Below are 13,865 nucleotides of genomic sequence, written 5' to 3' on the forward strand. Positions count from 1 at the left end.
GCCATAAATGTGCACTTTAGGGAAGGACGCTTCCTTTAAGTCTGCAAGGGGTGATAACTCCTGCTTGGAGCTAGCAGTATCTGCAAGAATTGCTCCATTTGATGATGGAACAGCTTCAACAGCATTCACAGAATTTCGAAAAGCAAGCTCCTGTTGAATCACAATCTGAAGAGAAGATAACTGGGTTTGTATTTTTAAGTGAGCAATTCAATGGATGCATAGCAGAGTCTCTAAGGGTACTTCAGAGAAAAAATAACAGCAACAGGTGTACTTTTGATGATGATGAGGCGTTGCTAATGGCATGCATTATAGAGGAGATGGCAATAGAGGTCCATGGAGATAGAGGATGCTCCTCTCCGCCTTTAGTTAGTGTGTGTGTGTGTGTTTGGGTACGGAGATCCACCATGTTAGAGGAGGAGTTATCCTCCTTCGTATTCGAAAAAGTCAGGTATTTTATCTTCTTTCACCTCCACCTCCACCTCGTGAAGGAAGAACGAACTTTATGTCCAGCTCCATTCGGATAAATAGAGGTAGACCTTTACTGAGACAGGTATAATGGCAATCTCTACAGGTTTAAAGTGAGTGCAAAAGCTTTGAAAACTTTTTCCTTCAGGAATATCTTGTAGAATGGGTGCAAATTGAGAAACTTGTTAATGGAGGTTTTGCTACTGAAACGTTCGTGTAGCTGATTGAGAATTCGATAAAGTTTGTTTTTTAGATATTTTTTATTTTAAAATATATTAAAATAATATTTTTATTTTTATTTTTTAAAATTTATTTTTAACATTAACATACCAAAACAATCTAAAAATATAAAATATATTAATTTAAAACAAAAAATAATCTTAAATTTTAATAAAAAAAAGTACATTAAAAATCAAACAAAAACACCCCGAAGACAGACATGCTGGGAAATGTTCCAAGCAAAAACTGAAGATCGGGGAAGGACAAATGTCAAGAAACTTGACTAATTTCTCGACTTTTGGAATGGAAAAAACCTCTGCAGATGCATCCACGATTGACTTATGAAAGCTCGAACTCATTAATTTCTCCTCTGATGCCTTGAATTCTTGCGCTAATGGTATTCATGCTCTCGCATTACATTCTTTCTTCAAATATCAGACTCGGTTTGACAATGTCGTATGGTGTGGCTGGAGATTTTTTAGGCTAATTATAATTTTATAAGTTGCCTGTTCTCATTGCTTAAACATACTTTTCATCTCAAATTGTGTTAAAAGCTTGACTTCGAGAAAAGTTATACTTTTTTTTTAATCTTTATCATTTCAAATCGTAATCTTAAAAGCTATGGTAATATTAAATATATTTTTAGATAGTATTTAGTTATTATCATGAGGCAAAAAAACAAAAATAATAAAGATAAAAATACGTTTAATTAAAGAGAAAGACAAGATATAAAAATAAATTTATCTCTAAAACAATTTTAGAATGATATTTTGTACTTCCCAAACAAAATATATAGAGGGAACATATATCTAGAGATAATATTTATTATTTTAATTCTTAAAATATCATTTTTAAAAACTTTTAATTTTAAATTTGTCCAACTAAAACATATAAAAATAAAAATAATTATTATCGTAGTTTTAAAACTCAACTTAGAATATCAATTCTAAGCAAAGCTTAGGCCACTGGTCGAGACCTAGGTCACAGGTTGGGTTGTCTCAAGTTAGCATAAAAATAAAAATAATTATTATCACAGTATTAAAACCCGATTCGAGGGTTGACTTGAACAAGCCTTAAGTCATGAGTTAGGAGGGTCAACATGAGTTGATCCAAGTAAAATTATAGATAAAAATAATTAATTATTATTATAGTTGTAAAATTTTGTTTTGATCAAAAAACTTCTTTCAAAATAGTTAACGGATTTTGATCCATATTTTACCACAGATTGACTTGAGTTTTTAATTGGATCATGTTGAGTTAATTCTTCTTCTTCTTCTTCTTCTTCTTCTTCTTTTATATATATATATATATAAAAGTTTGACAACAATACATATGTAAAGGTAAAATTAATTTTTTCAAATTTTGTTACATCTCATCTATCATAAACAAAGAATATATATAAACATTTACTTCGATTTTTACATCATTATCAAATGTAATTTTGTCTTCATTTTTTTTTCCTATCTTTTCTCCTCGATCTCTTTTCTTATGGTATAAAAACCAAGCAATAAATTATAGTTCATATTCATTGATGAAAATCCAAAATATAGCTTTCCAGGTGAGAGGATTGTGATGTTTTGAAATAAAATAAATAGGAAAAGACAACAAAGCCCTTAGAGGCTTATAAATAAGTATAAATAAATAAGGGGTGTTGTAGTAATTGAACAATAAGTTGATAAATATAAATAAGAAAAGGAAAAAAGAAGAAAAGAAAGTTGTGTTCTTAAGAGAAAACCGTGAGAAAAAAGAAGAAGAAAAGGAGAAAAAAAAAGAAATAAGAAGGGAAATAGAAAGACGTTGAAGAAAATAAGTTACAATGGTAAGATTCATGCTTTAATGTGTATAATATATTTTCTTTAGCTTAAATTTCTGTTTTAGTTGAAAGTTAAAGTTTTGAAAATTGTGTTTTGGGTTGATTCATGAATTAATTTGAATGTTATGAGTTGATTATTGTGAATGATGAGTTAATTAGTTGGTTTTAAGATATTATACGTAAAGATGATAATTTTGATATATGATTTGTGTAAATAGTGAATTTTGAGTTAGATATTTTTAATTTGGTCCTCCAATTTGACAAAGTTAGAATTTGACCCTTAAAAATATGATAAATTCCAGTTTGGTCCCTAGTTGTAATATTAGCTTTTTCAGATTGGTTTGATGAATAATTGAGAGTTATTTAGTGCACTATTATGAAGTCTTATTATTTGTTTTATTATAGATTAAATTTCGAGAAATTTTTTAATTTTTTGGTTTTTAGAAAAAATAACTAGTTTAGTTTAAAAACATATAGGGTTATGGAATAAACCCTTAATTAAATGTATTAAAAAGTTATATCTTCTTTAAGTCATTTTTGAATAGTCTCATTGTATTCAGATAATCTTGATATTCTACTAGCGGGACATTAGTAGGATTTCCTTCGGTATCTGTCTTTGAGTTCTGTTTGCTTTTGAGTCAGATGAGTGAATAATTTTTCATATGCATGATAAATATTATAAATATTCGATTTGTTAATATGAATTGGATTATGCTTTTTAATAATATATATTGATTATTATCTTTGTTACAATGAAATATGATCGATTGTTAAATCTGAATTCTTGATATAAACTAATATATACTTTGAATTGACTTATGAATTAATAGCTCCTCATTTAATTGATGTTGTGCGTTGAGCCTTAAGTTATAAATATATCTGTTTGATTTTGATTTTGATTATGATTATGAACCTATGGTATGCCAATTAAAATACTCATGCTAGTAAAGTAATGTTAATCTTTGTGCACATCATATATGAATCCTAGTTGATCGGGAAAGTCACCAACCTGTATGGATTAATCACCCTATAGTACAGAGCCCCATGCTCATTGCATTTTGATGTTCTAACGAGTTTTATTTTATTATATCCTTATTATGACCTATTTGAGAAATCTTCATATAAGAACCTAAAGCCATAATTGTGTATATATTCATCATTTTTATATTACCTCGTGTGTGTGTATATATTAAACATTATCTACTTACTAAATTGTTGAACTTACCCTCTCATTATTTATCTTTTCAAGCTTATAGCTTGTCAAAAGGTCATTTTTGTTGAACTTTCCGAACCTACTTTTTAATTGTAATTTGTATCTTTTTTTTATGTCTAATTAGTACTCCAAAACTATGAATTTATATGAACTCTTGTAAGAAGATAATCAAATTAATATGAAGTTAATTTTGTTATTAATGTTGTGTTGAACTCTAATTGAGTTGTTTAAAAGATAAGTTTGTATGTAAGTTTGAATTCGCATAAGTATGGAACCTTAGAGAGAAACTTTATCTATGTGTTAGTTATGGATTTAGAATTTGGGTCGTGACAAGGACTGTCTCCAGGCATAACCATGCCAGCTAACTAATTCATCCACAAGCTCAAATAGTAATTATTATTTTTTTATATTTTGGATCATTTTGATACGCTAATCTTAAAAATAATTTTTAGAAAATAAAAATATCATTTTGATGTATTTTGACATAAAAACACTTTAAAAAATAACCGCAATCATACTCTAAAATATACTATCGCCCATTGTATAGTTAGAGGAATCTAAAGAACTGTCAAATCTAAAAGTAATATAACCAAATTTAGTTAATACTATCTTTTTTTTATTAATATAGATATTTAGAATAGCTCATACATATTTTAAATAATTTTATGAATTTTAAAATTAATGTTTATATATAACTTCAATTATTCTAGAATTTATAGCAATCTATAATAAATAAAATAACAAATAAATGTACGGTGATCTCTTACATATGCAAGTAAGCACTGTTATTGAATATGGAAGAGGTGGCCGTAGCTCAACCCTTTAAACTAGCCGGTTCATCTGCACTATTCCTAGGGTTTAGTTTTTCTTAATCAAATTGTTCAATGTATACTCCCCTCGGGAAAGAAAATGTTTCCTCCATTGACAGATAAACTGGGGGCAAATTGATAAGGTTCTGACAGGTCGTTCAACTACTTTTCTCCCACCTAGCTTGATCTGACTTTTACAAGTTTCGTTCTCTCATCTTTCAAGCTCCCAATCTAATTTTATATTAAAGATTCACCATTAATATGAAGTCTGATGGGCTCTCTTAACGATTCCTTGGGTGCTACTGTGTGATGGTGTGCAAGCATGGTTTCTGGTTTGTTTTTGAGTCACTTCAGGAGAGTATACTTGGAATAGAGCCTTGCTGCTGTCACTTCCAATAGTCGGAGCACTGAAAATGTGGAATTTTGACGTGTGAGTGTTTAGGAGTGCGGCTTTTTTTTTTTTTAATGCGTTTTGAAAACATGATTTATTGAAGAAAAAATTATAAAACAATAATTTATTTTATTTTTAAGTAAAAAATAATTTTTAAAAAAATCTTACACAACAAAGACTCTTCCCTGTACTTTTTATAAGTAGATTTTGATAGGAAATATATTAAAATAGTAATTTCTTAGAAATTTTTATTTTATTTTAACATTAGTACATCAATATTGTTCAAAAATACTAATTTAATGTTTTTTTTATTTAAAAAAATATATTTAAAGAGGGGTTGGAACTTAAAAAAACAGACACCTCCTTAAATGATGCTTAGAATGTATCCATCAATTAATTAGTGATGCTTGTTTTATTTCAATGCTAGCTATCATCCGATTCCAATAAAATACGGGATAATGATGTAATTAATCATCATTAGATTGAAAGGATGGATTTAGTCTCCGAATGTGGAAGTTAATTTTGAAAAACTTCTTGATTGTAAAACAAGAAATATAATTAAATAAATTCTATTATTCTTTTAACCAAAATTAAATGGAATAATGATGGATGCTGACTGTGGCAAGAGATATAATAAGAGAAGTGTTACCATCACCAATGGCTGCTCCTTAATGCCTACTTCATTAGTTTGCTAACTATGAATATATATTAATTACAAGCTTATACTATGTCATTTATCTGATGTGATACAATAGCTGACTAGCATACTTTTTAATCCCAACTTATAATTATTAATTGTAATAAACTCCAATTTAATTAAGGGATTTAGGGTTTAGGTAGCGAGTAACTTTCATAGCTTAAGTTGATAATCATGCTTGTGCAATTACATGTTTTTGCCAAACCTTCATAAATAAGGACGGTCCAATGGTTCGGTAAACAATTAATTTTTCCCCTAACACTTATCGTCCCCATGTACAATCCTCTCCAAATTCGACCCTTATCGTCCCCATGTACAATCCTCTCCAACAAATTCGACACTTCCAAGTTCCAATTTATCATAAATTCAGTCCAAGATTTTGGTTGAAACAATAACATTATTTTGAATCACATTTTTAATGAATGAATATAACTGAACAATATGGTTAATCTTTTTTTTTTAAAAAAGAAAAGAATAGAAGTTGATTGAAGAATTTAATCAAACTCAGCTGGAATGTTAGAGTTTAATTGTTCTTTCAAGATTCTCAGGTAAGTTTCTACATCAACAAAGACTAAGTCACTAAACTTGACCCACTTTCCCTCTTGATGCATTCAAATGAATCCATTGAGATACCCAATTCGAGATTTAAACTTAAAAAATTTAGAAAAAAAGCATATCTTTTTAACAACTACATACCCTCTTGAATTTGTTGAGGTTTTAATTAGAGAGAGAGAGAGAGGAAGAAATGGGTTACGCTATCAAAGTAATTAACATTAATTAGGACCTTTAATTGCAGAGATTTTATAAATAAAATATAGTTAATTAGTGGTTAAACAGAGGACTGGCAGTGCATTGACTTCTCGGAGGAAGGTTTTCTGAAATAGATTCCCACTTTCCCTTCCTCTTAAGCTTCGCCCTCTGCTTTATAACGAATGGATAAAAGAAACAAAAAAAGTAGTGGTTAGATAACATCCAAAACGACAGGCACTTGATTAATCTTGAGGACTACTTGTACTCTTAATTATAAAAAAGATGCCCCCTTCTCACATTAGAAAATCTATCTCCGAATCCATTGTCTTGTTCATATCGAGCACGGTTTATTTTTATTTTAAAAAAATATTTTTTATTTTTTAAATTTATTTTTAATATTAACATATCAAAATGATTTAAAAAAATAAAAAAAAATAAACTATTTTTTTTAAATATACATAGACTTTAATACCAAACACCACCTAAATTTACCTCCATAAATTAATTTTTTTATTTTTTTAAATATAAATAGACTTTAATAACAAACACCACCTAAATTTACCTCCATGATCATAAAAAACAACTAGGAAACGACAAGCCCCATTAATACAAATATCATTAGAAACTCCATTCAAATACTTTTTAACAATCCTTGTGTATTAACTTTAAACGGGATTTAGCCTACAATAGTTATAGCAATGGCATTATATATTTTATCTAAGATAAGATACAATATTGTTATTTGTTGAAAAATAAAAAGAGTACTTGTTTTGTTTAGAATTACCTAAAATGGCTAAAAAAAGTATTTGGACCATTTAGATTTTTGGATCATTGAATCTTCCCTTGTATTTTTTTTTTTTTTGATGAGCTTACTATTAAAAGCCAATGGAAAATGAGGTCTTCAATGTCTTCATATGTCAATATTATGAAGAGAGAGTAATTATCGTAATTTATTTTGAGCTTCATTTTTTAATATATTTTTAAAATACAAAAATTACTAGAAAAAATATTTTTGATGTAATTAAGTTAATTTATAGTATTTTGTATTAATATGCTAGAAGTAATGTAAGAAATGGGTTATAATAGTTTTTTAAAAAAATTAAATTGAATCTTATCCGAATTTTAAATAAATCGATTGGATAATAAATTGATCCGTTAAGTTAATCAAGTTTAATAATATCACTCTTACCTGGTTCGAAATGAAACCCAACCAGGCTAGATCATGGATCACCAAGTTGCCGAGCGAGGCTGGACTGATTTTTATAACACCGCCGTATAGTTGGGCGTTGAAAATGGTAGTTGTTTTGGGACCTCTAGAGCCAAGGCAGAAGTTGCAATTACCGCTTCGTGCAAATACATATAATGACTTGGTCAGCTGATTGATCTAGAGGTCAAGTCAAGCATGCAAAAGGGCACTGTGCTCCTGTCCAATTCCTCACAAAAAGTCTCCATATTTGGTCCCCATTCATTGAACTCCACTAGCGGTAAAGAGCAGTGGCCTCAATAAATCCCCTTGCCGATATCCTTGAGTTTGGGGTATTTTTGCTGGTTATTTGTGCACTCTTTGATGGCTACAGTAATTCGAAAGGTGGGTAGTGGGAGGCACCTGTTCCTTCACTCCATATACCACCCTCCTCACATTTTCACCGCCTAGCCAGCCTCCCTAGCCCCACCAGAACGCCCCCCCAAGCTAGCCTCCCTAGCCCCGCCAGAACCATCCTCTCCGTTTGTCCACCCCTTTCTTGAGTTGATCACCGTGTAAAGTCCCTTATCTGTCTGGATCATGTATATAATTATACCCATAGTCAAATTATCTTTATTATGAATATATACACAGTTATAGAGCCCTTCCAGGCTGTATTACCAATTAATCTTTCTTTTTAGAGTAATCCAAAAAAGAATTACGTATAGATTAAGTTATTAAAGAAAGAAATTTAACAATTATGAGAAAGTAGGAGGAACCATATGTTTTTCACATCCATCATCATAGCACGGCAAGAACTTGATAATTAAACAACTTGGGCAAGGACTAATGGCAACATAATTACGTCCAACAGAATTTCGATTTTTGTGCATCTAGCATTAAGTCCATCGGAAGTTGGAAGAAGGAAGGGAAGGTTGCCTTCAGATAATAACTTTGTTGACTTTTCTATGCTTTTAATCCTTGAAATTAGCAACCAAGATGCAACCAATGGTCATACCCCTTGGTGGACCTTCTGATTCTTTCAAACATCTGATTAATGCTGATGAACAGTGTTTAGAATTATGCATCAATGTCCTTTTCAGTATTCTGATGAACATGGAGATGACTTAAGTGTAACTCTTTAAACACGTCCAGACACACCGTGTCTTCAATATTGTTGAACCCAACTTCCCCCAAACTAAACGTCCAAGTATCTCTCCTTTTCCTGCTTCGTGTCGTTTCCAACAAGCTACTAATCACATTAATTATTTACCCAATTTGGTCCCTCTATTCTTAAATTTGTCTTACTTTTATCCTTTCATTTTGTGTTGTCTTTATATCCTCCTTCTACGCTGCATTTTTCTAATATTGGTATGATCTTTCCGTCAACTCTATGGAGTAGAGACTTGGTCGTAAAATTAAGACTTCTTTTTTTTTTTTCTCTGTGGAAGTTCTGAGTCCAAATATTCAGAATAAGATTTAGTAGAATTTATTCATTAAATACACCATATATGAAAAACGCAAACTTAAAATCATTAAAAACAATTAATCTCGATAAAGCACAAATTAGCATTAGTTATTTTTTAATAAAAAATGATATTCCTAACCAAATGTTATTAAAGACCGCTGTGATGGGTCTTTGATCATATTTGTTTTTACTTCAATATATATATATATATAATAAAATATTTTATCTTAAATATCATTTATTTTTCGTACTAAATTTATATATATATATATATATATTAAAATATCATCTTAATAATTAAAAAAATATTATTTTAATTTTTTTTTAAATCAAACTATATTTTTATTAATCACTAAATTTTTTATGAAACCGTGCATTAATCTCTCTCTTTTAATTTTTTAGTTTTTTAATTTTTCAACGTCAAGAGATTCTCGCTCAATCAAGTTTAATTATAATGCCAGTAGCTTTAATATTCTTTTTTCTGTTTATGTTGAAATTTTTTTTGATCCGTGCCGTAGCATAGAGGGCTAAGCAACCTGGCTAGTATCTATTATAGATAAAGGATCATGTGATCACAAAATAAGAAGTTGAAAGATGAGAAATGGAAATAGTAGGACCAAACTAAGATAAAATTAATATTAGGGGGGCCAACAAAATATACCATTAAAGCCCCTCACCAGATATATAAATACATACATAACCGAAGCACTACATGTCCACTTATACACACCATCTCCTTCCCCATTTCGTCGAAAGACTCAAAGGCCATCTATCCCTCTCATTTTATATCAACATGGACTTCTCTTCTTCAAAGAAAACCTTGAGAATTTCATTAGCAGTAGCTGATGCAGCATCATGTTACTGTGCTATTGTCCTATTATGCCTAATATTATTGGGGTCTATTAGAGAGAGTTCTATCACAGAAGAGCCTGTCAAGGGGAACCAGTTTTTTGGCAGACCTTGTGATGAAATATATGTTGTTGGAGAAGGGGAGACCCTCAACACCATCAGTGAAAAGTGTGACGACCCGTTTATAGTGGAGCAGAACCCGCATATCCATGACCCAGATGATGTTTATCCTGGACTTGTTATCAAGATCACCAGTTCAAAGTCAAGGAAGATGATGAAGAGGTAGTTCTTGGAGATGAGATATGGCTTCTTGATAGGAATACATATACCAAATTAATCAGCATGCTTGTTTTTTTCAAAAAAAACTTCTTACACACATGCTTTAATTTCTATTTAATTTTATTTACTTTGTAATAGGAAAAGAAATATATATATATATATATACCATACAGTTTTCAATAAGTTCAAAGCTTCAATTGGGTCCTTGGTGTCCTTTTGAGATTAGAGAAAGGTCTTTTTGTAGTTCCATTTCATTTTATTATACTCCTTCTGTATATGTGAGAGAGATACATCTACTACTCATGCATCCTCTACACTCTCTGTATAAAATGATTCACAGCTATAGCAAATTTATTTGGGATTGTCCTGATCTATTCATTGTCTGTGTGTGTGCTATCAAATTCTATAGCTTCTTGCGTTTTTCGAAATTTTTTTTTTTTTGTGTGTGAAAATAATGGGATAATTTTTAAAAGTTGGAATTGGCTTACGAGATCACATCGACATGCTTAAACCGATGGGGGAACATTTTTTTTTTTTAATATATATTAGTCGACCTTTTCTACATATATATCTATATATAAACCTTTAATAATATACTTATTCTATTTATATATGTAGAAAAATATACAATAATTAATATAAAAATTATGACACAATAGAAAAAATATATTATCTTTCATATATAAATAGAAAAAATTAATTAACTAATAGGTTAAACCTTCTATTATTCTCTTGGGATTAAAATCGTTATACTTTAAAAATCTACTTCCTTCTCTTTAATAGACTCTTCATCTTAGCCTAGCCTATAGTGCAAATTTCTCCTTCTTCCTTTGTTTTGAAAGCTTCTTTTATTGTTATCGTGATTTTTTTTTTCCTTCCCTCTTTACTTTGGACTCTTCTTTTGCTATTGTCGTGCATCTTTTCTCTATTACTGCTATCGTGATTTTTTAAAAAAATATTTGAAATTTTTTATGTTTTTATTTATTTTAAATTAATATATTTTTAATATTTTTAAATTATTTTGACGTTGTAATGTTAAAAATAATTTTTTTAAAATAAAAAAAATATTTTTATATATTTTGATATAAAAAATTATTTAAAAAGTAATCACAATTATATTTATAAATAAATAAGCTCGAAAGCTTGAGTTGTTAAAATTATTTTTCTCTCTAATATTCATGAAATTATTTCTTTGAAGCTTGTGAACAGAAATTATCTTTAAATTTTAATAGGATTCTTAACTTAGTAGGTTAATTAATATTTATAAAAGATAAGACTAAAATAAAATTTGTTTTTTTAATAATGAAAAATTTTGGAAAAATATTTCTCATAGAGAAATTATGAATGAAAAAGATTAGTTGCAGTTAATTTAAAATTCTTTAATAAGTTTCGTTATAGTCAATTTAAATTTCAATAATATTTCAAAACTTGTTAATTCTTAACTATAAAAAATAATAATAAAATGATATTATGGTTGTTTTGATAACTAGAAATTTTGGGGGAAAAAAATTCTAACAGAGAACTAGCTAGTTAAAAAAATAATCTTATTATAATATTTTCCAACCCATCATAATATTGTCTGAATTTAGATTCAGTATGTTTTTTTCTCATTGAAAGTAAGGTTTAAAGCTATAAAACAAAAACAAAAAATTATAACAAAGAGCATGAAAAACAAATCCCATACATATTTTTTGAAATAAAATAAATCAACATGAAGGACACAGATAATAATAGTGGCTCCCTGAATTTCTTCATTATTATCATTATTATTTTCAATTCAGCCCCTTCTTCCTTTTTTTTTCTTTTAATTGATTTAATTTGTTTTTAGTATGCAGAAAATGGAAAAAAAAAAAGATTGTATCTATTTATTTTCTCAAAAATAAATTAATTACTTCTCAATTATCAGTATAAAATTTCTTGTCAAAATGATGCGAAAATATATGCTAGTGCTTGACTATATATATACACTGATTAATCCTATGCCACAAAATGTGATGATGCGTCATGGTTGATCCAGTAAATCTTCATCTCACGAATTAAAATGAAAAAACTATGAATCACATTTTAATAGTGGGGGTGGCATATCTCATATCTCTTCTCCAATTAGGTTTAGTATCACAATACGTGGTGGCATCGAACAACAATATTATAAGAGGAGCAAAAGATACTGCTGCTGCTCATCGATTAGGGCTCAAGTTGATTATGACCTCTTTGAATCTCACAGCACACCCCACCAATTACAGGGATCATCATTATGCATTCCATGCCATTATTATTGTGCATGCCTTTCTAATCTATGCCGCCCAAAAACAAATCTTGCTATAATAATTAGTAATTGGTGTTGTAGGTATGCTTCCATAAATGTTTATCGAATGATTGTGTTTTAAATGAGTTTTTTTAGTTATTTTTTATTTATTTGTTTTAAATTAATAGTTTTTATATTTTTATATTGTTTTGATGCAGTAATGTCAAAAATTATTTAAAATAAAAAATTATTATTTAAATATATTTTTAAGTTTAAAAAATAATTACAACTATATTTTTAAATACCCCTTAATCTAGATGGTAAGCAAATATAACCTATCCTACATTATCTAAATTAAATCCAAATATTTTCAGAAAATGTATCTTATAATTATATCATTTTAAGATTTTAAGTGTGAATATTAGTTTATTGGTCGAGTAATAAAGATTTATTCTTAATATATGAAATTAATCAGAAAATATAATGATCATAAATTTCAAATATTTAATTCAATTTATAAATTTATTAAATACAACTTAAAACCTGGGTTATAGGTTGCATGATTAAGTTGATCCAGATAAATTAAAAGACAAATTAAAACAATGTTATTTATTTTTTTTTGAAAAAAAAGTTAAATCAACATTTAATTGGGTTGATTGGGTTGCTCAATTGAGTTAAGTTTTATCAGGATTCTTTTAAACCTATATCAAGTCTGATCTAATAACAATATTCAAACATGAGTTGATAATTTCTCAATCGTACCTGTGGAGACGTGAAACCAAAATGCAATACAAATATTCTATGTAATGAAAGAGAATTATACCTAACATTAGGATTTAGGATTGAGTGCTAATCGGAAATTAATTGAGAGTTTCCCTCAATACAATCTTTTGTTTGATAGGTAAGTGTTATAGTCATTGATCCATCAAATAATTATCTTATCAAAGATTAGCATGTCATCAATTATTGTGTATACTTTGATCAATAATTCAGTATCATAGGATAAGGATGATTTGGTAAGATGTTATATCAATGCAAGTATGGTATATGCAGATGGTCTACTCAGATAAATTGTCACTGGGAATAGGTAAAACATCTTAAAATCTAATTAAATCGAGAAAATTAAAAAATTAAATTGTAAAAAAAATTAAAAAAAATCCAATTCAATTTAGTATCAAATGGATAAAATCAATTTAAACCGAACTAATTCAAACCAAACTAAACTGAGTTAAAAAAGCTAGGGATATAAACATGAAAGCTTAGGAATAAGAAAGAAAAATAAGTAGCATTTTTTTAAAATAATAATAATAATAATAATAATAAACATAACTTAAACTAAATCAACTTGGGCCTAAGCTTGGACAAGGTTCGTAGCCAAAGAATGGGCTTAGCTGTCAGCTACATGTGTCTCTTACTTCTTAAGTCGAGTCCGCCATCAAGGCTTGAGCCTGTGACCCTAGCCGCTAGAGAAACACGTAACCAAG

At 28.8% G+C, this 13,865-nt stretch overlaps 1 protein-coding gene across 1 annotated transcript; it reads left to right on the forward strand.

Annotated features, from left to right (window-relative positions):
- The first annotated feature begins 9,729 nt into the window (after nt 1–9,729).
- On the forward strand, nt 9,730–10,508 carry LOC105129616 (uncharacterized). The gene has a single exon (XM_011031746.1). The coding sequence runs from the start codon at nt 9,802–9,804 to the stop codon at nt 10,141–10,143; it is 342 nt and encodes a 113-aa protein (XP_011030048.1). The 5' UTR covers nt 9,730–9,801; the 3' UTR covers nt 10,144–10,508.
- The last annotated feature ends 3,357 nt before the right edge of the window (nt 10,509–13,865 follow it).

The sequence above is a fragment of the Populus euphratica genome, unplaced genomic scaffold (genome assembly GCF_000495115.2).
Source record: "Populus euphratica unplaced genomic scaffold, PopEup_1.0 scaffold16.1, whole genome shotgun sequence".
In the NCBI taxonomy this organism is placed as follows: domain Eukaryota; kingdom Viridiplantae; phylum Streptophyta; class Magnoliopsida; order Malpighiales; family Salicaceae; genus Populus; species Populus euphratica.

Coding starts and splice junctions, on each gene's coding strand:
- LOC105129616 (XM_011031746.1), top strand. CDS start 9,802: ATGGACTTCTCTTCTTCAAAGAAAACCTTGAGAATTTCATTAGCAGTA.